Source organism: Agelaius phoeniceus, chromosome 8 (assembly GCF_051311805.1).
Source record: "Agelaius phoeniceus isolate bAgePho1 chromosome 8, bAgePho1.hap1, whole genome shotgun sequence".
Lineage (NCBI taxonomy): Eukaryota > Metazoa > Chordata > Aves > Passeriformes > Icteridae > Agelaius > Agelaius phoeniceus.
The window spans coordinates 23,732,462-23,760,021 of record NC_135272.1 but is presented as its reverse complement, the minus strand read 5'-3'; the positions used below and the strand labels follow the sequence as shown (position 1 = coordinate 23,760,021).

The 27,560-nt window shown below is 43.3% G+C and overlaps 2 protein-coding genes across 2 annotated transcripts in view; both read right to left on the bottom strand.

Annotated features, from left to right (window-relative positions):
• Positions 1 to 1,303: 1,303 nt before the first annotated feature.
• BCL10 (BCL10 immune signaling adaptor) lies at positions 1,304 to 7,203 on the bottom strand. Its single transcript, XM_054638345.2, has 3 exons — positions 7,056 to 7,203; positions 4,666 to 4,954; positions 1,304 to 3,619 (listed from the first exon to the last, which is right to left on the bottom strand). The coding sequence occupies exons 1-3, from the start codon at positions 7,137 to 7,139 to the stop codon at positions 3,252 to 3,254; spliced, it is 741 nt and encodes a 246-aa protein (XP_054494320.1). The 5' UTR covers positions 7,140 to 7,203; the 3' UTR covers positions 1,304 to 3,251.
• A 2,669-nt stretch (positions 7,204 to 9,872) lies between these two features.
• The window catches only part of DDAH1 (dimethylarginine dimethylaminohydrolase 1), a 57,437-nt gene continuing 39,749 nt past the window's right edge, over positions 9,873 to 27,560 (bottom strand). The window contains exons 2-6 of the mRNA XM_054638512.2: positions 26,732 to 26,831; positions 25,579 to 25,652; positions 24,870 to 24,989; positions 14,938 to 15,081; positions 9,873 to 14,409 (exon numbers count right to left, since the gene is read on the bottom strand). Of these exons, the coding sequence (XP_054494487.1) occupies positions 14,296 to 14,409; positions 14,938 to 15,081; positions 24,870 to 24,989; positions 25,579 to 25,652; positions 26,732 to 26,831 (552 nt within the window). The 3' untranslated portion in view covers positions 9,873 to 14,295. The remainder of the gene's footprint in view (positions 14,410 to 14,937; positions 15,082 to 24,869; positions 24,990 to 25,578; positions 25,653 to 26,731; positions 26,832 to 27,560) is intronic.

Genomic DNA, 27,560 nt, shown 5'->3' with positions numbered 1-27,560 from the left:
CCGCGCCGAGGGTTCCGGCCCGCGGCTGCTGCCGGCCCGGGGCCGCGCGGGGCTGGCGGAGCGGAGCCGCGGCGGGCGGGGAAACGGGGCCTGAGGGCTCCCGCCGTGCCAGGGGGCTTCCCTTCGAGTGACCAGAGAGCGAAAATCAGACACGAAACCGAGCCAACCTTCATTTCTCCCTTTCCACACCTGCAGGCTAAGCGGAGGGAAAACACGTTTTCCTTAATGTCCGATCACCGGCTAACCCAGGGCAGGCACAGCGCTGATCATCACTGCTCCAGAAGGTATCTTTACCAAAACATATTTTTCAAATTTGTTGGACCAAGTTTGTACTAGACCTCTCTTGTGATTGACTCATACACACATTACTGCATCAGCTAAAACACTGGTGCTGTTCAAAGGGGATGGAGGGCAGGGCAGGTTGAGGTTGGGTATCAGGAAAAGCTTTTTCCCAGAGGGTGTTTGGGCACTGGGACAGGCTCCCCAGGGCAGTGGTCACAGCTCCGGCCTGACAGAGCTCAGGAAGGGTTTGGACAACACTCTCAGGCACGGGATGTGACTCTTGGGGATATCCTGTGCAGGGCTGGGCATTGGACTCCGGGATCTTCATGAGTCCCTTCCAACTCAGCATACTTTATGATTCTATGTTCAGATTCCTTCTACTACCAGAAGCAGGATAAGATCTGAGGAAGGGGTTTTGGTTATACTATGATCACTTTCTTTACTGTAAAGATGCTAAACCATATCCAGCTGATCTCTCATAATCAATACCATGTAATTATTTTGAAGTAAGCCCTATACACAAAGTACAATGAAAACAGTCACTGAAGTGAGACACCACAGTGCCTGCGGCGTTTGCAAATCCTTCTTCAAGTCATGCTTCTCAGCACTCAAAGTTTTTGTTTCTCCCCTGCTATTAATAAAAATCTTAATTTAAGAATGAAATCGCTATGTGTGGTTGGAAGCAACTCTTCTCACATCCACAGGAAGTTGAGCAATAGAGTCATTTGAAAAAAAGCAAGAATCAGGTTAATAATAGTAGTCATGAACTGCAGAAACTACTTAAGCAGCAGAGCTGTTGATTTCACATGCATGTTTTCCTTACAGACTGCTCTTGAGTGCAGTCCTACCAGCACAGGCGTTTCACATTAAGTCAGTCTTTCCACCAGACTTCTCTAAAAAGACAAGGAGAACAAAAGCCTCCCGCACACACAAAACCAAAACCACACACCAAGGTAATGGCATGAACTGCTCTTGCAACCTCTACATCTTAAAAATGAGAGAGGCAGACAGAAAAACAGGCAATTGTACAAAAGAATTTATTCCAAAAGTTGTGATAAAAATACGTTTTAAAAATGCACATTATAGACATTTGGAAAGACAATACATTCACTCAAGGTCTCAGGTTTGCAGGCTCCACTGGGAGTGGTCCCTGCACACTGCACGGGGCAGGATGGGGAGCAGCAAGGCAGCCTCCACCCTGAGCTGGTGCATTTTCTCTGTTAAGGCCAACCCTGCTCATTCTCTTCTCTTTACAAGAACCCAGGAAGGGACTCAAGCCTAAGCAGAGCTCTTTAAGTGGTTACATTTAGACAAATCACTTTCTAGACCTCCCAAGTACAGGCAACTACAATTCAAGTTAATGGAAGACAGGGAGTTCATCCTATCCTTAATTTCATGTTAAAGAAAAAAGTTTGGCTTGCATATTTAGGCACTAAATTTCCAGAGTGCCATCTCATCTAAGCAGTTCCACTGAAAAGCATTTTCACTGCCTGGACACTATATGATTGTAGATGTAGACAAGAAAAACAAGGATTTTTATAAACACATCTTTCTCACATGTAAGATGTTCATATGCTCGGGATGGAGGGTAGTTGAACATTGCATTTTATTTTAATCTACTTCCAAAACAGAATAATTGTGAAAAACAATTTATAGAGACTAACTGAGGTCCTGCAGGTGGCCTGTCTCCACAAATGGAGAACAGTTTAGTAATATTACCCCAGTGTGCACTGGAATGGTATTCCATGGCTATACACACTATGAGAGCCAAAATAATTGAGGACCTTAAATACAAACCTACCCTTTGATATACTGAAAACATCCCATCACTTTAAAGTGTAGTACTGCAGAACACAGTTGTACACATGTCAAATTAAGAATGCACCAGGTCATTTTGAAATTATTATAGGCACCTGCACAAAAGGTAGGCTACAATTCCAGTGTGAGAGGAATACAGTGTGTTACATGGTGGCAAGAAATGAGAACCTTCCCATGTTGAAAAAGAATGCATTTGACTCTAAACAATTTGAAATGTAAACCTGTCTGTCTGCTTTGAAGAGGAGGGATTTGAAGTGCCATATTTCCCAGAGTCCTTCAGGTACAGATACTTTTGTGTCACACAGCTTCTCCTCCACTTCCCTAGTGGGACAAAGCATACAGTAAGCTTTGCTCCTTAACAGCATCCTACAATAACGTGTTCTTACAGCCCTCACAATGCCATTAGAGCAGTTTACATTCCTTTTCCAGTACTAAAGAGAATTTATATTTAAAGTGCATCTCAAATCTGGAATCTTAAACTAATATACAAGAAGAAGAGGCTGAGGCCTGCAGAAGTGTATTTGTGATACTGATGCCTCTTGATGTACCAGTAGGACAAAGTTCACACAAGGAAGAAACTCCTTGCTAATAAGCATGATTTGGCCAGATTTGTGAGGATTTTTGCAAATGGAGCAGCACACATATACACAGAGAGCAGAATTTATCCTAGTGAGAAACATTTAACTCAGTTAATGTTTAAGATTTTTGGTAAGTAAGCTTAAGTTTTTAGTTCAGATTTTTTTCCATATTCAGTACTTTTCCCAACCATCTTTCCCAGTTCACCCATCACAGAAACATTAAGAAAAGCTTATTTATTAGTTTCTGCAGAAAGAAAAAACCCATTTGTTCTGTAATTCCAGCTAAAGTATCTGCTGGTGTGAAATCTCATACACTAAATGTGAAATCTTATTGGTTTAAAAAACAAACGTTTGTTGGTGTAACACCACAATATTTTGTACAAAGCTCCCTAAAAACAAAACAAACAAAAAAAGTCAAGCAGCACCAGCATCACACAATTACAAAATTAAAACAGAAATTGCATAGATTATTTCCTCCAATTTTCCTAACAGTTTGAAAACATTTTTTAGCTTTTATGAGCCATCCCACAAAGTTTCAGTACCATTCAGATGAACAGAGGAAAGTCACCGCGTTCACTGTGGCTGAACAGAACGTGATCTTAAAGGCAAAAAGCAATTGTCACTTGAACTAGTGCATGGCTCCTGCTGGTCTGCCTGCAGCTCTGGGGGCAGTGGGGGTGCCCCAGGCTCTCCAGGCCCTGGGAGGGTGGCTGAGAAAACACTGCACTGTGAATTTCCCATCTCTGCAATTGGCAAATTCATTGAATGAAGAGAGACAGCAGACACAAATGCGGCAGTGCTATAATCTTCTTCTGGGTGATGTATCTGGGTAGATTCTTTGTCTTTTGTTTTATCCAGAAAATTTGATTCATCAGAAAATGATCTAGAAAGATTATTTGTTCCTCCGTACAGTGAGGTCATACAGGTGCTGCAGCTTAAACCTAAGACAAAAAACCAGATACTGGATTTAATTACAGTATGAGGACATCTTAAACTGTGCTGTGATTTAATATCAGTAAGACTGTCAAAAATCAACTGTCCATATTTTTAACAGACTAACCCTTCATCTCACCTGTGACATCCAGAATTCCTGACAAATTAGAAAACAAACATGCAGGTTATGTAGGCTGATATGAATGGTTTCTCTGTACTCAGTACCAGATAGTACTTGACAAAAATGCACTGTAACTTAAAGGTCATTTTAGAAAGTCACTTTAGCCCTTTGGCCCAACTTTTTTTAGATTCTTCTCACTGTGTTCTTCAAACTTTTAAGAGCTTCACCTGCTGGTTCTGCTCCAACATGGACAGCATTTAAGGCGATTTTACCTGAAGCCAGAGCAAACCTCAGGCCCTTCATCTCTGTGGTTAGAACATAGTTCTTCCTTCTTTATTTGCCTTTTGATGGGCGTGGAAGGGGAAGTAACACTTTTGGTGTAGAAAGCCTATACTTTCTTTCTCTGCCTTAAACTATAAGTACACACAGTCACTTCAAGGTTTGGGTGTCAACAAAACCTCTTAGCCTGTATGGAAAAACACACACATGTATTTACAGTGTCTGCTTTAAAGCTGTGGCAGTGAAGGCATACAGGGGAACTCCCCTCAAGCTGCATTTGCTTGCACATCTTCTGCTGAGACACAAAGTTTAACTAAACCAGAGCATCCTGCCCCTGCAGTAAACAGGTTGAAGAAATATGCAAGATGGAACATAACCACCCATTTTTGAAAAGCAAAACTGAAATGTGGAGACCGATTTATCCATCATAACAATACAACAGGGGCTTTTTGCTAGTTGTTATTTGTGATGGATGTGTTCAGATAGTAAAAAGGTAAAGCCAGGATACATGCACTAGGATCTTAAATACAAACTGGTAATATTTCCAAACATGTTGTTCCAAATACCAGAGGAAGATTTTAGTTTTGGATTTTAATTTTGCAGACCCTCCAAATAAAACCTATGTCTTACACAACATTATTAAAAATTTGTTACCTTTAAGAGCTTCCAGCTTTTCATTTTTGACTTTCAGCACTACATCAGTTATCTTTTGTAACAGGAAGTTTTGTGTTCTTTCTCGTCTGATAGATTCAATCAGAGTATCTAGTCCCTTTGGGTTTTCTGCTAAGTAGTCCAATAACTTCCCAGCTTTTTTCCTACTGGAAGATCGAGCAGAAATTTCTTCTGTGTCCTCCCTGGTGAGTATTTTCTTGGAGCGCAGGTAATCAAAGTGTCTCTCGGCTATGATCTTATCACACAGGTAAGGACGCATCCTTTCTAAAGCCTGAAAAGCAAAACAAACTGGTATGAGCCAACATTTCAAATTATTTGGAACCTATATGATTTTGATACAGGTCAGCAAAAGAATTTTTAAGGCTGCTGCTGTGTTACTTAGTTGAGATTTTTCTCAGTGTAAAAATTTTTTTTAAAAAGCGGTTCCCTGATTATCACTTTCATTAACTCTTGGACTGAACTCAGCAGTTCCAATGCTTGTTAAGAAATACAGTGACTACTTATAGAAAATGTGATTACATAAGGTCTGAGGTTAGCACATTTCAAAACAGTCAAGTAAAAATGAAATTATACCAAACAGCACCTACTCACTTTGTCTACAAATACACCCATTTTCACTGATCATCTGATTGCCACATTGAGGCACAATTCCAAAATACTGCAGTTATGATGTTTTCTGTGCATTGAGCAAAAGTGGTCTCAAAGGAGCAGCATGAATGTACTCACAGTTCAAAATGTTTGTAAATAAACCTATTTATTTACAAAATTTAAACCTATGTATTTATACTATTGACAGGTTCAACAAATTACTGACATCCAAAATACATGCACTTTCATCCATACATGTATGTACTCTCAACAACGTTAGTGGCTTCTTTGTGTCTTTTGTAACCCTATTCCATTGTATGAGTGATTTTATATGGCTCACCCTCATCCTTCTCAGCTCTTAACTGCAAGACTCCAAACTTTATAACTCCTCCTCAAGACAACCTTGCCCAGACCAAGATGTCCTTGCCAGTTTTAGCTTCCTGAGATGTGCTGTCCCGTGTCACACACAGTGCTAATGCTGACACAGCACCCTGGCTTGCAGAGATCCCATCGGTGTTACCTGAACAGCTCTGAGAGAGCAGAGTCAGCTGTGAAGCCACAACATTTAAAATCTGAGTGCAGAAGCTCTAAAGTCAGATTTATGGGATTGCATTTTGATGAAGTCAGATTTATGGGACTGCATTTTGATGATAAAATGAATGTTATTTGTTTCTACCTAAGATTTCCATCCTTTCCCCTCCAAGTACTATGGGAGGACCTGTAAGGTTAAGGGCTGCAGTGACAGTCATGCATTTCTGTGAGCTGCAGCCCTGGGTTCAGTCACTGACCCAGACTAACACACCTGCCATGTTACACCTATAGTGTCTGACTCAAGTGGCTTTTATCCATTTTTGGTGTAACTACCCAATGCCACCTATTGCAGTATTACCCTGTGGAAACGAGTACTAGCTTGAAAACATGCCTCATAGAGCTATGACAAAGCATTTAAAGGAAATCACTTGAGCATAAAGCTAGAAAGAAAGAAAAACCAAACTGCAAGCGGTCTTCACTGTACTTTAAAAGAACATAAAAAACCCCCAATGAATCAAACATAAGACACTGTAAATTACAAACAGAACAATGGATAGGCAATAAATAAGTGATAAACTGATTTTACTTTTTTTTTTTTTTTAATTAAACAATCACTTTTTAAGGTGGGTTACATTGCTTCCCAGTCTCACGTTGAGATAAATTAATCTAGAATGCATCAGGATGAAGTCTTCCATCAGATTCCAGACATCAGTGAATAAGTATAGGGGAAAACCCAAGAAAATAGAGAACAATAAGCCTCAATAAAAAATACCGAAGTACACATAACTAAGTATACATAACATAAAATACCTAAGTATACATAACATACCTAAGTATACATAAGATATCCACGCTTTCTAATTAAGAGTTTTACCGGCACCAGGAGCAGCACACACACTTTCAGCCAAGCTTTGGGTACCACGTTATTCCCCGCGTTTGCTGCCTCCGGCGCAGGCACCGGGTGACCCGAGCCCCGCAGCCCGGCCCCGGCAGCGCGGCACACAGCACGGCCGGAGCGCGGGGGGAGCTCCGGGATACGCGAGTCATGATCAGCCTCGCCCCGGGGGACCCCGGGGGGCAGAGCCGTGCTCGAGATTCGCCGCCGCCTTCCCGGACGCGCCGCGTCCCCCGCGCCGCGTCCCCCGCCCGCTCCCACAGCGCTTCCGCTCCCCCGCCCGGGCCCCGCTCGCCGCTCCGCGCCCGGGCCCTGCGCCCGGGCCCTGCACCCAGCCCCGGGCCCGCCCGCCACTTACATCCTTCTTCACCTCCGCCATCTCGTCCTCCGTCAGCGGCCGCCCCGCGCCGCCCGAGCTCGACCACGACCGCGGACCCTCCATGGCAGAACCCTCGGCGGCGCCGCTGGGGAAACCCACGCGGGGCGGCGCTTCCGCCCGGGCCCCGCCCCCGCCAATGGGCGCTCAGAGCCGGCGCTCCGCCCCGCCCCCAGCCGGGACGGAACGCAGTCCCGCCCCGCCCCTGCCCCGCCAATGGGCGCTCAGGAACCGCGCTCCGCCCTGGCCCCGCCCAGTGGCGCGTGCGCGGGGCCGTACCGGTGCCTCAGGGCGGGCGCGGCTCGCTGGGCGCGGGGGCTGCGCCGCCGGGACTGGGGCTGGAGCTGCCCGTGCCCCCCCGGGACCTGTGGCAGCCCCTCCGCTAACGCGGCTGGACCGTGCGGAGCGGTGCCGGGGCCCGCAGCTCGGGCAGATACTGGCACGAGTGACAGCGGCTGGCCGTGCCCGCCGGTTTCGGGCCTGGCGGTGTTCCAAAGCCCCTCCGTGCACGGGGTCGTGCTCCAAGGCAGCAGCAGACGGAGCCGCGGCCCCGCCGGGACCCGGCGCCGCCTCCCCAGGGAAAGAGAGCGCTGAACTGCAGCAATCGGGGCTCTTGCAGCTGGCACGGGTGGAACTCGGGCTATTCGTGCACTCCTAAAATTGTCCTTTCACCAGATAAACATGAACATAAGTAGAAGCGATTTGCTGTCAGTAGGGAAAACCTGCCAGTTTTATGGTAGTTTTACAGTTTTGCAAAGTCCTTGACATGTTTTGTTAATGCAATTGTACTTGAACTATTAATCGTGACACTATCTATTTTACAGTGCTAGCAGTCCCAGCTTTAAAATAAACACGAAGATCCTGCCCAGAACACGTGAAAAATAAAGGACTAGGCACCTGCTGAGAGGGCTGATTTCTGCAGAGCTGGGTGTAAAATCGGGGCCAATCCCCAAACTGCTGCCAGCCAGCTCCGTCCGTCCCCTGCCACTGCTGTGAGGGCCCCTGTGGCCAGTGGAAACTCTCAGGCTCACCCTCCCCTCAGAGCCCTGGTTGCTGCTCATCTGGGGGCACACCTGCTCACAGCCCATGGCTTCCTGTTATTCCCACTCCAAGCAACCTTTCTTTGCTGTAGTGCATTTGAATTTCTCAAAGCTATGTATCTCTGCAAAGTAACCTATTTATCTCCCATTTTCCTACTCCAAGAGCTGCAGGGCTGACCATTTTTTCCCCAATTCAAGTGCCTACATTGATCCTCCCCAATCTGTGCTATGCACCCAAAATACATGGAAAGCTTTCGGCTTCTCTGATGCTTCCAAGAGAACTGATTGTGGTACTTCTGAAACAGAGCCAAGCATCTTCCCAGCCCCTGACTCCCACCCCTGTTTATTATATCACATGCCTTTCAGCTCTTCCTCTTCAAGGTGAATTATATTGTGGACTTTGCTGGCTCCACACAACACTGCTGATAAAAACATCTCTCATGCATTCTGGATTTAGAGTATTTGTTAATAACCTTGCTCAGCAAGAGGTGCAGTTCAAAGCCATGTGATGTCTGGAGGGTTAGGCTGCTGATTCCTGAGCCGTGTAGGAGACAAACTGGAATGCTTTCACTTCAGCAGTCAGGAAGAGAGCATGTGGTTAGCGAATACAAGAGCAGAATATATTTTAGCAGACTTAATGCCAGAACACCCTACCAGGATTTAATGGTGCAGGCAGCAGGAAGAAGGCTACTCTGCACAAAACTCATCTAATCATTGCCATTAAGAAACAAATTCAGGTAAATTGGTACCAAATCTCTCTCCTGCAGTCATGTAAATGAAGTAGTTTAAAATACTAATTGCATCACACTAAATGTATTCACATTAGACACAGCACTGATTTAAATACATTAGTTAAAAATCATACTTTTAACCAATGTTGTAAAATCAGTATGAAGGCTGTGTTTAAGATCCTTTGTCCCTACTTCTCTGGCAAGGAGAATAATAGATGATGGTTTATTTAAAGTCCTATTATACTAGCAAAATACAGTTTGAAAGTAATGTAATTATTTTGCTACAGTTCATTAAGGAATTCCTACTCTGTTAAATTATCTTGGTTTTCTTAAAAAGCTGGAAGAACAACACTGAGGCCTTGAACCAGCGACTCCCGGGCTGCCAGGAGATGGCACTGATGGCCCACGAGCCCTTGCACACACGCCCATGATGGAGCCCAGAGCCGCTGCAGGGTCACCCTGCCCTGTATCCCAGTACTGTACCCTGCTGGCACTGCAGCCCCAGGAGCAGTCTGCAGCACACCACAGGAAGTATTTAGACATAACACATGCACTTATCTGTCAGGTTACCTCAAAGCAATGTCTGGAGTGCAGTCGCCTCTCCTGAGATTGTGGGGGAGAAAAGACACAAGAGCTGTGTGAGTAATTTACCCATAATGGGAATGCCACTAAACCTTTGCAGTTTCACCTTTTGTAAGTTACAGTAAATGCAGGCACTGCAGAGAAACATACTGTACTATGCTAACATCTGTTTTGTTACCTTGGCCAGCAATAAAATTAACCATGACCACTCGCAGGCGGTATCTCGTCTCTACACATTTTAATTTTAGACTCTACATTTAAGAGTAATTTGTTTTTAAAGAGTCAAGATTTCCCCTAGCAGAATGAAGGGTTTTAGTGCTAATGTCTATAATTGGCTTTACTTCTAGGTATGTAATAAGCTTGGAAATAAGAAGACAGCATGAAACACTATTAAATTAAATACATACACTTTCAGTTCCAAAAGAAGAAGCATGAACTACAGAGGGTAGGGTACAACTGACACTTTATTCCTTCGTGATGGAGATATATAGTATTGAAACTGCAAGAATCACAAAAAAAAAATTAAATCAAAGTGCAAACCTCTATTAAAACTGATTATGGAATGTATTGATGTTTTTGGCACAAAAAGTGGGGAATTATATACTGCAACAAGATTAAGTTTAATGAATGTAATGCTTCTGTGCTCAGTAGTCACATTTGTGCACTGCAGAACAATACAATGTAAAACAGTGACTAACACGATTCACATACAACTCCATACAATTTACATCACACGTCCAGTTAAAACTTCTCTGAAATACATGAGGTCCACTGATACTTTGTTCACAATCACTTAACAATTACCATTGTTTAAGCAGGCTTATCTTTTCAGCTTCCTTATTGATAAAAGCAAAAATAGACAATCTTAAATAGTAAATTATCTTCCTCAAATGGTTCCATGTGGATGTTGATGTTTTCTATTAATTTGGCTCTGACTTCATTGATAAAACATATATGAAGCTGAACAAAATCAAAAGTTTTTTTCCCCCATATTTTCCAATTTGCTGTGAACAAACAGCATTCTGTATACTGCCTTTTTGTTTTCAAAACTGGACATAGTGGTGCCTATGAGCTCTATTACTATCACATGGAAATCACAAAAAAAAAAAAATCAGAGCATAGCTTCACACAGTGGCATCTATTTAAAACTGAAAATTAGCATGGTAAACACAAGAATACATAAATGGAAGAATTCAAGTTTATCTCATAAGGTACAGTATGCATTCACATTTTCATTACAGAGAGAGACACTGTATTCACATTCTGTTGAAGAAAGAAACCCACATATCACACATCTCCCTAAACTCTTAGCAAAGATAACATCCATGAAATACCTATAATGCACATTCTGGCTCTTTCATTTCAGCTGAGCTAAACTGATTGCTGAAAGGAAAAATCCTTTGATGAGTAATTCAAGCCCCATTGCTGAGCTGTTACCACAAAAACTTCAGTACGGGTCTGCTCTGTCATACAGCCTGACAGTTGTTATCAAGAGTTTTATGTGGGCAACTATCAGTGTTCAGTGTCTCTTCCCCTTTTTTGGTTTGGGATTTTATTTTATTATTTATATTAATCAAGGATGATGTTTTACATCAGGCATCTGAGAAATGTTCTGGTGACAAAATGTACAGGACATGCATTAGATGCACATGTGTCACCGCAGAAATGTCCTCACAACTGAATTCTTTGTTTGGGCAACAGAAAAATAAACAGCAAACAGCAAGAAGAAGCATTTGGCATGATTTTAGTTCTTAGTACCATACTGCAAATACATAAATGGAAGTGTTCATAATATTTTTCCTTCTAATGCAGGAATAAAGATCAACAGGAGAAGCTGTGAGGTGAGGGTGATCCCACTAACCAGCTTAGGTAACTTTTGGCATCAGACTAAGATGTAATTTAGAACATCTATGTTAAGAGGCTGTGATTCCTACTGAGGCCAAGAGAGAGAAAGCAGGTGTGGTTTTAGAGCACCTCAATTTTGTGCCTGAAGTCAGACAGTTTGAATACAACAACTGAAGGAATTCAGGTCCCTCAGCTGCTCCCTTGCTTTCTGTATACCAAAATGCAGCCCTGAAACCAAAGAAATCTAAATGGCAAAAGGTGAAAACCCAACCTCTCTGTCTATACAGCTGTTTCTCAGCTCTGAAATCCCAACTCCTCCTCTCCCTCCCCTAGGGATCAGGGGAATTCATTGTCACTCATTCTATGGCTTTCAAGGACACAGGGTAACAGCACTGTCACCAGAAATGGTTCTTTTTTCTGGAGAAATCTTAAAAAGAGGAGTCTCCCTTCTTACCCTCTGGATCTACAGCTCCTGCTGACTGTCCCATGTAGCTCAAAAGAGGTTGCTCAGACTCAAAGCAGATCCCTCAGTTTTTCCTCTCTCCTGGCACCTACTCAAGGAGGGAGTGAGTTTAGGATAGTCCCTCATGGCTTGGGATACTGTGGAGTGAACAGTGAAGAAGGAGAAGTGAAGAAAAAGACTCAAGTAAGAACTGAGGCAAGAAGGTAAAATCACTTGGGATTAAATGAGAAAAGTTCTCATCATGCCTTGATGAGCAAACTAGAAATGGGAGTCTGAGGAAGGAGACAGGTGAGAGGTGAGAGAGGGTGGGGGAAGAAAAAACCAAAACCAACACTATAGAAATATTTAACAATAAATAAAATTGAAATTCTACACCCTAACTCTCCCAGTGTAGTTGGATGCTCTGGCTCCCTAGCAAGAGGAGGGAAGAGGGACTGAAGGACATGGATGGGGGTCAGGGACAAATGGACAAATCAGGATGGGGGGGGCTATTTCAGCTTTGACAGTTCCCACAGCTGCACAGGTTTTTAACAGAGCACAGCTTGCCTTTAGGAGCTCACAGCTCAATACTGCAGGGCCACTTTTTGGCACAAAATCTCTATTTAATGTCAGGTTATTTTGAAATGTGTGATACTTTATCAAATATTTAAAAAGCACCAAGGGAAGGCAGAAAAAGATTCCCCACTGCAACATTTACATCCTGAGAGCCTGATCACCTGGCTCAGGTTTATATGATGGTGCATGGGAATGGAAGAGACAAAGAGGGAACATTAGGATCACCCTTTGGGACAGGAGAGCCATAAATAGGAAACCCCCCCACTTGCTGTTTGGCTGGCTGAAGAACTTCCTTTGGGCCATGTTCTTTGCACATACAATATATTCACTCATCACTGCTCTCCTCCCCATGACACCTCATGTCATCACAACAAACAGAGCACCCACAAAGCATCAGCAGCTGCCAGGAGGTTTTCCTCTCATTACCACTGAGATGCAGTGTGAGATGTGCCAGAGAGAACCTACAAGTGTGAGTACTTGTGTTTCCTCCCTTATGGCTGCACAAAACAGGTTTCCAAAGGGTATCCCAGTGGGCATCTGGTTAATTCTGTTTGCTTTCCTGCACACCACACTGCCCAAGCCCCCTCACTCATTTCCTACTGTACCTCAGCAACACACCATAAGTGGTTCAGGAAAGGTGGAGGAGATGTCTAGGAAGCTGATAACATGTTCAGACTATTTGTCAGTCTCTGGAGAGTTCCCACTGCTGCCTCTGTTTGGGAATTGCTCCCATCCTTAGTTTACAAATGATTTAACAAGAAGCATGTTAATACAATGGTGTGTGCTTCACTTTGCAGTGGCAAAAAAAAAAAAAAAAGCCATGACTCAGTGGGTAAACATGTTGAGGAATTTGCTACAAAAATTATATTTGTCTTAACTGAATACCACTGTGAATATTCATGCCACCAAAAAAATATAAGATGGTTATTGTTCCAAGGAAAACTGTCCCAAGGGCAGATAAAGAAAAAATTACAATCTTCCAGGAAAAAATAGTTTCCCTTATTCATGGGCATAATCTAGGAATAGCTGTCCTTCAACTTCTTCTAGCACCCTTTTCTTTTGAATTTTGCTAGTAAGTGGCCTCCAAATGAAGAGAAAACAGAAAGGAGAAACAAATTTTAAGATGTAAACAAAGAGATTTAACTCCCCCATACTTTACATTTCTTTTGCATCTCTGCATTTAATTTTTGTGGTCCAGAGGCTTCCTAGGATCTGGCCTTTTAAAAAAAACTCCTCTCCCATTCTCACCACATTGAAAGTCATCAGGTCTTAGCAGGAAACTGGAACCTGAATTGCAGGAGACAATTTGTGTGGCTGCACTACTCTCTCCTTCTGTCATTCAAGTTTCCCAGGCAGTCATTGCCCTTGGATGCTCCCATCAGAGGAAGCTTTTCCAAAGCTGGTCCCTGGTGTCTGAAATGGATTCCAGCCACAACTCTGCCCAGCAGCAGCAGCAGCACTGTGATGTGGCCAGGACAGTGAGCACAATCCACTGCCCAGTGTCCCAGCTAAGCTTCCCTACCACACAAGGTTCATGAGCCTACTGAGTTTTCTTCAGTCCCCCTAATACTTTGCACCACTGAAAGTAGGAGACTGAGGAAGGAAAAACACATGTAGAGCAAGGAAGCAAGAGAAAAGAAGACAGAAGGGAACAGTGTAAAGACAACAGAGGTGCTTGAAATACTGAGAATTAGCCAGGTTTCATGAAATTTTCACATAGATATGTTAAATCACTAAAGCTAAGGGTTAGCCATTATAATTGTCTTCTGCTAGCCCATGGGACTAACTTACTTCAGAGTTATGTGCTCCCAACAAACCCTACATCCACCTTAAATACCATCTGCAAGGACATAATAAAAATCACAATGCAAAAAATCTGTAAACAAGGGTTAGTAGCACAGTGGTACAGTAGATTGTCAATAAAAACAATAAAAGTGTGGATACAGATTCGTCTACCTTGTGTGTAACATTATTGCCAGTTACAAGGGAGGGACTCTGTAAACTCATCATTCTGAAGCTTTGTTAATAAGCACAGAGCAACAGGTGAGTGACCCATCTACTTTGGCCAGTTCTGTGGCAGCTATTGGGATCAGCATGTGGTCCTTCAGCTTTTCAAATACCTGTTCAGGGAAAAAAAAAGTAAGGGAAAAATCATTACATTTACACCTCTGTTTTCCCCTTTCTCTAAGTATTTACAGAACATGGATTTGCCAGCAGGTGCCAAGCCATCCCAACACTGTTAATCAACAGGAACATCCACGGTGCATGTGTATCGTTATAGGACACGAAACAACACGAGCACACACCGCTGCTCTCAAGGTGAAGAAAAAAGGGAAGTTTATTTTCTGACTCCAACATTTATAGTTTTCCAAAAGTGACAGTGGATTGGAGGGTGAAAGTGCCACCTCTCCAATGACACTGGACAAACCAACAGTCCATCAAATTTCTCCTCCTCCATAAAAGAATGCAAAACAATAAGTTATTTACAGGAAGTGTGTGAGAAAGTTTGCTACAAGAATGTAAACACCAGAACATTAAAAAATCTTTAAAAATCAGGGCGATACACGTGGCCTTGTGGCTGTGGCACCCAGCGCCATCCCTGCAGCAGGGAGCTGCTGGGCCTGGCTGCAGCCAGGGCTGGCTCTCACCTTGGCACTCTCTGGGTACTCCTCGGGGGCGCGGTGCAGCAGCACGTGGCCCTTGCTGGGGATGTTCAGGTAGATGCAGTTTGCTGCGGCATCGTCAGGCACTGTCAGCTTGTCGTAGCGGTGGTCGCTCATCTGTTGCATGGTCTGCCAGGAGACAGAGTGCAGCTATTTAGATCAAACACATGAGCAGTCCCAAAGTAATGGGAGAACAGAATCTTCAGAAATAGATAATTGTGATTGCCAAGGCAGTCAAGAGCCATTTTGCTATGCAGCAAGTACAGATATTTCCTTTTATCTCTGCCTTTATGGAAGAATCTACTAAACTTAACTGAAAAGAGCCATAGAAAACCTTTGTGCAATGGCTCTTGCAAGCAGCAGGATTAAGCAGGGCACTTGGTAAGCATCCTCTGTGGGGTCTTTTCCTCAAGGATTGCACACTGAGTATGCAAAACTGCTCCTGACACTGATTGAGACTATAGGTGCTCAGCACCTATAAAAAAAAAAAGCAACCATTGTTCAGTATTTATGTAATGAGTATGAATTAAACCAAAGAGGACAGGAATGGTTCCCAGCTTGGATATCAGCCCAATCTTAATTCTTTTCAAGGACCTCTGTTCTGCCTTGCAGGCAGTTACTCTTTCACTAAGCACCTGTGCTGGGGAATGAGCAGGCACGTCTGTGCTAATCCTCGTTCCCAGGGGGACAGCACAATGCCTGCCTTGCAACAGGAGAGCTGCTGGCCTCCAGAGGTTTGGGTATAAATACACAAATGTAGACACTGCTGGCTGGAATTTCAGAGACAGAGACTCTCAGGACACGACAAGCATGCAATCCCATGTTTTGGATCAGATCCATTTTAGTAAGGATGGGAAAAGCCCGAAGACAAGATGCCTGATTCCCAGTTGTAGCATTCCAGCTTTACATCAGCTTCAGCCTCACAGAGACCAAGAATAACACAGAACTGAACAAGACTCAAAGTCCAAAACTTTGGTCCTACTGAAAGCCTAAGCAAACTGCAAATGTTTCCATTTCTCCTCCAGCCCACCTGTGTTCCCACATACATTGCACATACATGCAAAGATGCAAAAAGAAAGAAAAGGCTTTTTTTCAGCTTAAAATATTCACACTAATATTATCTTTAGAAAAACCTGGTCTTTTGTTAACAACATTTTTCAACTAAATTCCCTTCTCAGGGAGAACCCAGTGATTTATATCACACAGCAGAAAGCAGACTTCAATTTTAGGCACAGTTAAGTTTGTCATTAAATTGCTTCCAAGGTCACTCATCTGTACTACTTCTCATTCATTAAAGAAATACTACTAAGGAAATGTAGCTGATTCATAACAGGGTCTACAAAACATACTGGGAAGCAACAAAGAACTCATGCTTGCCCACACCTATGGTAAGTAATTCCTTTATAGGTCCACATTTTTCATGTTCTAGCCTGAGTCATCCACATCCTGTGGAGAACATGAAACTCTCAACAAAGAATGCCATGCATTCTTGAGGAAGTGTTATCAGATTGTCATTTCTTGTTCCTTCTCATGTTATGAAACTCTCCCAAGTTCCCAAGGACCCATCTACCTCCTTAAAAGGTTAATGTGTTTCTCTGGGCAAAAATCCTTGCACCTTTACTTCACCAGATGTAATTTTGTATTTTTGTATGCTTTGCACAGTTGATCTTCTTTTTTATAATTTTGTTTCTGTTATGTTGCCAAGATGAGTTTTATTCTGCTTTCCTGGATGTTGCAGATGTCCTGCACCTAGTGTGGCTCTTCCACCTGGTACCCAGAGTCAGCAGACATGTCCTCCACCAGCAGCTTCCCTTTTCCTTCCTATACAATGTTTTTAAGTCTTGACTAAGGAAACATTTTTTAAATCTGCACTAAAATACATGTATCAGTAGAAGAAAAGCCACTATGTCTGGATTTCACTAAGTTTCCAAGCAGTTGTTCTTTCTCCACTCCTTGTTGGAAACAGAATTCTAATATTGTAGGTTTTCAGTAGGAACATCAGAAATACATTGTGAATCACTGTGAAATGCTTCCATATGAAATGATGAAAGAATTCCTAAGCAGAAGGGTAAAAACAAGTCTCCCATTCATTTGCTTCTGCAAAGTGCTGAAGTGGGAAGTACACCAGCAAGCAGATAAAGGACAAGTGGCAGGGCCCTAGTGCCTCAAGGACCAGCTTTGGGGAGCCTGGGAGATGATGCCAAGGGCACATTAAAAGGATTGTTTTCAGTATAATAAAGCACACAAACGGTGGCTAAATTAGTTCAGAAACAAATCAGAAAACCTGAGTGAGAACGTGAGACAAAGCAGCACAAGAGTTTGAGGTCACAGCTTGCTAGTGGGACAGGGATCTCAGCTAGCTGGAACAACACCACAAGAAAGCTTTTATTACTAACTGGAGGTTTGACAACACAAGATTACTCTCTTCCTCAGCTCTTAAGATAAAAAGGAAATCATATTTGCAAGCTTTCATCGCTGTTGTAACTATGCCTGACTGTTGCAGTAAAATTTCAAAAACCACTTACTTGAGAGAGTGCCCAGGCAATAACACCCCAAACCTGCCCCACAGGGAGGCTCTGGATGCAGCAGAAATGCACCAATACGACACAATCAGGGCACTTTGCAGACCCATGTGGTTTTCTGTATTTCTATTATGTGAAGTCATTAAGTACATGTGCCTAGCCAGATTGACTCCAGGGCAGAGAAAAGGAGATAAAAGCAAGGTCCTTTGATTGTATTTTCTATCAGATACATCCCAAAATATGATGCATTTATATATAGAGGGCTGGCTTTCTGTGCACAAACGTTGTACAACCGGCTATGTTAAGAGCCAGGCATTTCCCATGTGCCTTGTTTTTCTGGGAATTTTCCTCAGCTTAAAGAGGGTAATTTTCACTGCACATTCTCTCAGCCCTTAGTCATGCTTTCCTTATGTTGAAGTCATCCATATAGCCTAAAATGCCTTCTCTATAGTTTTTTACAGTGTGTCCTCAGACAACTGAGGTAATGGATAAACTAAATAATCCTAACTATGAAGCAGCATTATACATGAAGGAAAAAGTGTATGTGTTTTGGGTCCATTATCTCTGACACAACTAAGATGACTGCATGCACTTTTAGAAGAGGCCAAGCCTAGCTACAAATGTTCCCCCCTCCATGAGGAAGGCCCCAGTCTGAGCCCTGCTGCCTACTCACATCCAGATTGCTGCAGGACAGAGAGTGACCAAACCCACCTGCAATGCACATTTTTATCCCCAACTCCCCACAAGCAAAACCAAACATACACTGAATGTTCCTCTTGCTAACAGGGCATTGAGCATCACATCTAAATTGCCTGTGTGATGCTGGTGGAGAAGCCCAGATTTCCAGGGTTTGATGTTTGTATTGATTAGCCACTGTTTTCCTGACTGCCAACACTTAAAAGAAAAATCAAACCTAAGCTCAAATGGAGTTACACCCATGGGATCATTCCCTCACCAGCTTTCAGCTATCCTTTCTTAAATCCTTCAAGTCAAAGTATTCTTTTAAGAAAACTAAGATAATTCTTCTATCCCACCTCTTTTCTTTCTTTCTTTCCAAGCACATTAAACTTTAGCCCATTTGACACTGAAGCTTAAGCAACCTTTGCCCTGGGATCCAAGAGAATGAAAGGTGTGAGAAAAGATTACACTATGTCAAGGTTTCACCTATAATGACAAAAATGAAGTATTTTTATGGTGCAGGGCAACTAAAACTGCTGAGAAGAATAACAGCAATAGACTGGATGGGAGTTTGGAAGGTCAACATGTTTCTTTTCTCCTTGGAGGAAAGACCACTTGTCTGGGAACAATGTCAGGCTATACCATTATGCAGCAAAGGCAAAAGATGAGGAGAGGCACCTGACCAGCCCACTGCCATCTGGAGGGACAGCTGAGAAAGGTAAATTAGTGCTTGCTACCTGGAAAATACTGCTGATTGCCAAATCTCCTTTTTAAAAATTCTCAAAACACCCAGAAGAGCTTCTTTTTTAGTGCTGCATGGTATGGTGTCTCCAGTCTCAGGTGAGAGGTGATGGTACCCACTTTTGCATCCCAAGATACGGAGTGGAGGTGACCTGCTGCATGGTTTCCAGGACCTCAGCTAATCAGCTCTCATACAGAGTGATACCAGCTGCACATCACTTTACACTGAAACCAAAATTCATTCACTGATTTATTGCCCTGACTGTCCTTTGAGTTTCTTCCTAATTTCTTCATATTTAGAGAAACAACTGGCACTGGAGAGAGAAAGCAGCAGCCTTTGGGTTCAACGCAAGCAAGTGCAGGACAGAGTGGAGCTGCTGAGCTGTGCCACAATGCCGTGTGCCTTGTACAGGACTCAGCAGCTTCTCAGAGTTTCCTTAAACAAAGCAGTGACCATGAAACCCTTGGCTAGGCTGGCCAGAGGGGACAGAAGAGCAGAGCTGGAAAAGCCAGCGACCTTGCTGGAATGTCAAGATCTATCAGGAGTGTCCCCCCTGACATGCAGGCAGGCAGAAGAGACAACAGCATAGTAGACTCAGTAGGAAGGGGCCATCACAGCCACTGTGAGCAGCATAAATCAAAGGAGAATGATCTAAGCCTTCTTGTCAGGCACCGAGAAGTCTGATAGGGATCCAGGACAGGACAGCCCAGAGCTACAGACACAAACCACACTGAGGATCTGTGAAGCCAGCAGTGCCCTGGTCTGCCATACTCAGCATGCCAAATTTCTTAGTCCATCCACAGCCAGAGTGTTGCTTTAATTTCCGCCTAACACCCACAGTCCCAGCAGCTGGGCTTTGGCTTTGCCTCCCTGCTGCACCCTCTCAGTCATGTTTCCCAGAAGGAAGAGCTCTTTTAAGCAGCCTCTCCCACCCTGCTCCTCGGCTTTTCCTGGCACAGGACACCTTTTGCATCACCACAGATGCGATGGGCACTGAGTGTCATTCGTGTGCACACCTGCCCCGCTGTGCCCTCTGAGCCACCATCCCTCATGGCCACGCTGTCCCCTGCCTGCCAGCTCTGCCAAGGACCATGCAAAGGGAAACCACGGCCTGAGAAGGAGCAAAGGAAGCCAATTACGTGAGCTGTTGTTTTCAGTGGAGAAGGCAGGAGCACGAACATCCTGTCGTTTGGAACAGGAACCCAGGGAGAGAATGGTCAAAGGGAAGAAAAAGAAGCAAAGATCAGAAACATGAGTCCCCGTTTACGCAAAGCACATGACATCTTCTCAGCCACCCTCTGACCCAGCTCCTGTGCCTGACAGCCTTACTGGTGAGGAAAAACATGTACTGAAAGGGACACTTTCCTCACCCTTTAAAAACCAACCAACAAACAAAACTGATTCATAAATAATCTCTAGTATATAAATATATACTTTTGAGTCTTTATCTTCCAAAGATTCTTCTGCACATATGCAAACTGAACAGAACTAACACTCAGATAAGTGCAGTGGCTATAACACCATCTAAAATTAATTCAAAGTAAAACACAATGAGTTGACTTTTTAAGGTAGGAGGTCATCTGGCACTCAGTGAAGACCTACATCCTCTGAGATGGTATGGACCCCTAATTGATAAAGTAATGAAGAATCAGAAGGAGATAAAGGAAAGTACATACAATTTTATAAGTTGATTCATGTATTGATTGATTATAAATTGATTAATTTTCCTATCTACAAGGCTGAGAGAAGCCAAGTCTCATTTTTTAATGTTAGCTTAAAGGGGAAAGTTCTCAACACTTCTTTGTAATTCACTAACCTTTCTTTGTTCCCACATTACAAAAAAGTCAGCATTCATCTGCACTTTCTGCTAATTCCCTACCTGATGTCATCTTCTTTGGGTTATTAATATTAGCAATGATTTCCACAGCAACCCATTGTGATAGCATAAATAGAGGATTATGACTTCATGTGGGGAATAAGCAGAGGCACAAATGATGAATTCTTAAGGAAGAAGAGATAATGTTTTCATGCAAACTTGTGCATTACTAGAAAAGACAGTTGCTATACAGACAATAGGAAAAGCAGATTTAGCTGGGCCTTTTCCTGCTGCATGGCAGTACAGACTGTTTTCTAAGAACACCAGAGAGATGAAGTTCTCCCTTAGGTGTCTGGAGGCATTTCTGTGGCAGAGCTGGGAACCCCTCTGCTCTATCCAGCCACTATAACCCTCCTGTCATGCAGAGAAACACTACTCAGCTCTTCAAAAGCTGGCACATTGCAGAGACTTCAGTTACACAAGATGGAGTAAGAACAAAAGGCATTTAATCAAAGGAATGGGGGCAACTGCCAATGCGAGAACAACTCCTTGTGCTCGAGTGTTTAAAAGCTCTGCTCTGATCACAGCTTGGACACAGACCAAGGGCATAGTTACCCAAAAGAGACTCCTTTCTATATTATCCTTAAGATGTGGTTTTGATAAGCCTCCCTTGATCACTGTCAAAACAGGTGCATTATCAATAGCGTCCCCCAGGGAATAATTTAGGGGAAGAATGAGCAGCTCCACTTCCAACAGAAAATACTGAATGAGAGAGTCAAGAAGAAGGCAGGACAATCATGTCCTGAAAGCAGGAGGAAAAAGAGAGGTATATTGCTAAAGTCATGGCATTGCCCTACTGCAGATACTCCAACAGAGTCCTGACCATAAAGAAATCCCATTGAATAATGAGGCTGGACTCCAAGATACCAAGGACCAGCAAAGTGCAGATGTGACCACTGCTCTGGGTCCTGCTGGGACAAGTCTGTGAGGGGACATGAGGGGTTACACTATCAGCTGCATCACCTACTCTGCCTTGCACCTTGACTGGCAATGCTGCTCAGTCCTGACATCTGCCATGGCCACACTGCCTCTGAATTAGCATACCCTCCTCTCAAGTGACCAGCTGAAATCCCAGATGTTTCACATGCCACTCCATTATTCCAGATCTCAGAGGAAATATGCCAGACTCAGCTGACTGCAGGACTGAGCCCAGGCCATGTGGAGGGATGAGTGCCCTCCCTGCCAAGATCCATCAGTGATCCCCCCTCACCCTGCATTACCCCAGAGCAGTGCATGCACACCAAGGCTTTCCCTGCCAGTCCTGTGGGGACACCCCAGGGCTGCTCCTTTGGTCAATGCCTGCTATCAGAGCCTACCCAAGGGACAGACTCATTTCTCAACAGTGAGATGACAACCTTTTTAGTAGGAACTTGCTACAGATACAATCCACACTGCTTGCAAGGGAATAGTTGAGCTTGTCAAAGCCAGGAACAACATGTGTGACCCTCAGATGCTTTGGGATTACTAATGAGTTATCCAAAAGGTGACAGAGATGGTCTGATCAAGGACGGTGTCCACAATCATCTGCTGCTGTCCAATCTTCACTCATCACAAAGTGGAGGGAAATTGTGCTCTGTATCAACCAATACAAACAGCCACAAATGTGCCTCTTCTGGATTTGGTATAGCGCAGGAGAATACAGAAAGGAGTGTGCAACAGATGCTGTGTCACAGCTCCCACTGTCACCTTGCCTAGCTTTTGCATTTGCTGCTGGAACCTGAACTGGATTATGTCCTGGGCCAGTTCCTGCCATTCTGCTGTCCCAACAAGACCCCAGGGCTGTGTCCCCTGTTGGGGAAAAAGTGGTGCAGGGTGCTCATCTGCAGCACTGCCACATCAACGCCCTGCACCGGGACTGGCACTGTCACAGCCCAAATCTGTCCTCATTCATGTCCACAGTAAAGGCAGCAACTCTGGCAGTGCCTGATCAGGGCCCAAAGGTGACATGTTTACAGGAAATCCTGGCTTCACTGAGGGACCTGAAAAATAATCCCAGGCTTCATCCTCTCAACAGCCATGGCTGATGTTCAAATGTGGAATGACGTGTATGGAATTATAAACAGGTTTAACTACAAGAAGGAATTAAATGCATGCTGAAAACAGCAGAGGGAAGTTAAAGTTTCAGATGTGATAGTCACCAGAGGCTCTGGTACTTTCTGCACTTCATCTGTCTCTTTCTTTCACCAAGTTTCCTCAAGTGCCACTTTTCAGCTGCAGTCCAAATAAATACTCTACACTTGCCAAAACCTGAAGAGGATTTAATGGTTAAAATGTCATTTCTGATTTATTATCTGCTTCTAGCATGTGGTCTATTATCCTAAACTCTGTGGATTCATTTCCCAGCTCACTTGCAGAGCTTTACATTACACATACTGCACTGAACTCAAGATCAATTGCACTTGGCCATATGTGAGCACCAGATGAAATTTCTTTTTCTATTTTTAAAGTACTGTAAGGATACATAAGTTGCAGCAGTAAGAACAATCAAGAAAAATCTCTATTTCAAACAAGAATGTAAGCAGATAAATCCTGTTTTAAATGTAAAATGTTAGAGTAGCACGATGTAGCAGTTCACTAGAAGCAGTTGCCTAACATGACATGTGAAAACAACTCAGTTACCAGAGATGGTTAAAGACAGCTCAGTCATCTTGCTTGTATGATTGCATTTCCAGTCACAAAGAATGGCAACATGAAGGAGGAGTTTAAAATAACAAGCTATTACAATAAAGGAGTGGCATGCTGGGCTGTGCCAGGCAACAGACTCAGCAGGACTGTACTGCCACAGACTCTGCTGGGTAACAGGAGAACAGCTGACAGCACTGCTACAGCTCAGCTCATCTGCTGAAATCCAGGGAGCAGCTTTTAATTCAAGTGTCAGTTCCTCCAAGATCCTCTTGCACTTGCATTTCCACAAGACTGCAAGAAGCTGATTGCAATTTTTTTTTGCTTTGGTGGCAAGTAAACAAGTACAAATACATTGTCAGAAAGCAAGAATTCAGATGTTAGGGGAAGCTGGTGATCAGCAGCACTGCAAATGCCATCATTTCCAAGACAGAAAATTTACCCATTTGTTTGCCAATAGTTTCTCATAGGAGATTTAGACTCCTGGACAAACAGCCAGATCCAACTCACTGGAACATGTTCTGGGTAACTCCATATGTTGCTGTGACATGGCTGCCTGATATAACCTGTCAGCTCTCTGGGAGCATGAGAAGAGCACATGGCATGGGACAAAACCCTGCTCCAGCCCAGACTCCCTAACCTCAGCTGGCAGGGTGTGAGCAAACGTTGTCCTCAGACACATGCAAATGTGCTGCTAAATGTCCAGTGCAGAGAAACATACTGAAAGCTGACAGTTGATTTATTTTTAAAAATATATCCACCAACAATCAGAGACTGCTAGATTATCTTGTTAATTATCATGTCCTTTTAAAAATGTATCTCCTTATTACTTTACCTTGATTAATGCTGGTGTTTACTTGATGGTTATTTACCAGCAATATTTGATCAGGTTGGACAAAAAAGGCTTTTGGTTACAATAGCTAACATGATTAGCCGAGCAGTGCAGAAGGGTTTAATCAAACTGATGAGTTCTCAGATTAGCCCTGGCTCAAATTCAAACTGCAGCACTGAGTAACCAGTATTGTAGTTGAATTTTGCTCATGTTTATAAACACTCTATACAAGTGTAGGGCCTCTTCCTCCTTCTTTCAGGATGGAACCTTTACTTCCCCCTGTGAATTCTAGAAGACAAGTTTCCTCATGGCAACATCTGAAGTAAATATCTCCACTGGTCTGACTATATCTCCTTCCTCCCTTTTAACACCAAATTATCAGATTTTTAGTCTAAAAAGCTGTAAATAATAACCTGCATATTCTCTTTATTTCCTTAAGATAAATGAAGTTGAATCAACATCACCATTCTCTTGCCTGATATAGACATTCTTTTTGGTTTGCACACACAGGAGACTCAAACACAAAGTCATTGTTTCCTCTTTCACTGATCTATATGTATTTTAAAATTCCAGCATCCTTAAGCAGATATTTTAAAAAGAGCAGAAAGAGATATGCTGTTTAGAATATTTTCTTATGTGCTTTACCTTGAGGGCTTTCTGTGCAGCTTCACTTGATCCGATAGCAATCAGGTTTGGTCCAGCCATGCTGCAAAAGCTCTTCAGATGCAAAGAATCATGAACAGGGACTGTGGAGACAGCATAATCCTGTATGGGAGTAAAGAAGGGTGCTATAAATATTTTTTAAGTGTCCTAGTTCCATAATTATAAGGAGGCATTCCATAATTAATTTTACTCTCTGCAAATTATCAACCCCGGGGCACAGTGTCAACTGTTTAAGTATGACATTGTCCTCTGGACCAGCTTGTCTTGTCTGGAGACTGGCATAAAATCCAGAATATGGTTCAAACACTACTATTGTTGCAACCACAAAGAAATACAATAAAATGCTTAATTAAAGAGTAGGTACATAAAACCTCTCCAGGAACCAGCAATAAGAACACAGGGCTGATACATGAGAACATGAAGAATGTGAGTGTTTATGTGCTCTCAAAAAATAACAGCCTCCCACTATCCAACTGATTGTTATGCAGTAATCTCACATTTCAGATCCAACTTCAGCATCTACCACTTTACAGGATGCTCAAACCTTTCAGCAACTTGTACCTTTGGGTTTTTTTTAATTAGGTCTTAAATAAAGTACATGAGTATGACAAACATCTTAGCCAGTACAATTGTTCAATTAGTTCAGTGAATGACAGCTTCTATTTCCTGTGGCATGCAGGAATCTACAAACCTTAAATGTGTCAGCCAGAATTTCTGCACCACGTTGATTTGTCCGCCTGGAGAGACCTACGAAAAATTCTCTGCCTGGAATGAAAAAGCAGACTAGCTTTAGAGACATTTTCAAGCAATCTTCCAAGAATTTTCAGGTTATATGTTTCTTTTCTCAAGCTGAGTATTTAAACTGAAAATTCAGCATAAAAGAATGCAACCTGCAATTGTGAGCTGATAATCTAAAGCAATTAATCCTTTGCCAGAAGAGATATTTAACCAGAAGCATAAATAGCTTCCTCTTCTAAATCTCTCCAGTGGTCATTGGGTCAGGAAAGACAACAGCTGGGCTGGATTAGTACACCACTGATTAACCATTTCCCTCTCCCTTTGAGATTTCCTCTGGTCTCAAGGCAGATCTGCAGTCATCAGCATCCTCCAGCACCAGAGAAAATCAGTGCTGGATCTGCACTGCCTGAGGAAGGCCTCCCTTCCTGGTCTGCCTCTGTAGCAGACCCTTCTTTCCCTGTGGTGCTCTAAGGCAGGCAGCCAGCCTCCTGTGATGCTGATCAAAACCAACAGGCTCATTCAGCACGGGCAGGGAGCAACCCTGTGTGCAGCCAATGGGAGAAAATGCCTAATGGGTTTAATGACATAAAAAACACAGGCAGTATCTTCATCTTGGAAGTCAACCATGCATGTAAGGCTCATGACATCTGACAGGCAACTCCACCACATCCTTGATTAAGTAAAAATTTCTTTTTTTGCATTTAATTCATTGAACTAGTGACAACTGTCTGCATCAAGCTTTTGCAAGTCCTGAAAATGAGTCTGGTGAACGTTATCTGCTTGTAATAAGAAATATGAAACAACCCCTGACAGCTGACTACTGAAAGCATTTTTCTTATTGGCACTTTACAAGCTAAAATAAAATCTGTATGCACAGAGTTGTTCTTTGTAGTGTGTGTACTGCTACTCCATTTATTCAGGTATTAGGCAGGACATCGAGGGCTGCACTGAGAACTCATCTCTCAGCAACCTTCCTGACATTTAGCAAACAACAGATTCAGCAAACCACAGCAATGACATTTTATTGTGCTGCTATCAGACAATGTGCAGTCTTTAAGGCAGTCAGAACATGTAAACAGCAAATTCACTACCTGTGATTATTATACCTGTAAATAAGACATCTCCACCATCCAAGGTTGCATTTTCATCCACCATCTCAACTATATTAAGGTTGAGACTTTCCAGTGCTCTCTTCATGGCTTCAACCTGTTTAAAAGAAAGTTATTAAGGACATACGGTACTGTCGAAAAATTTTTTTAAAACCTGCCAGAAATACATATAATTAATAAGAATTAAAGCCTTTTAAGGCACCTTTAGCAGGATGGATGGCAGGGTCCTTTGTGGCCCTGCCCATCACAGTTCCCCACCTGTGGTCAGAGGCCTCTGTGGTCTGGGGGATGGGTTGGCAAGGGACAGAGATCAGGCTCTTGTCTTTGCAGAGGAGCCATGCAGCATTCAGGAGGCACAGACAAGGGCTCCAAAGCACATGTTAAGTCCAGTCCCTCTGCACAGTAATATCCTCTTGCAAACCCTGTCCCTCAGATTTGGGCCAGAAAAAGCAGCAGCAGAGGAGTGAGGTTCATTCCTTCCACTCTGCTCATACACAAGAGATGGCCCTGCCAGCCATGGAGGTGGCAGCTCTACCCCAAGTTCCTCTTCAGCCCAAAGGAAAAAAAAATTTCCTAGTCAGTAAATGTTCAAATTCCTTATGGCTTTGCAATTTTACTAGGCACTAGTTCTCCTTGCATGTTTGAGCTACCTTGCTTCAGAATTACAAGACATTTCATGCCTATACAATGTGGGGCTTACTGCTTGCTGTGGAGAGTCACACACATGGCTGGAAGTCAGAGCCTGTTTCCTGCTGAGAGAAGTTTTTATCAGGAGCAGGGAATGCAGCTTCAGTAGGTTCCTTCTTTCCCACTAAGGGCTGCAGAG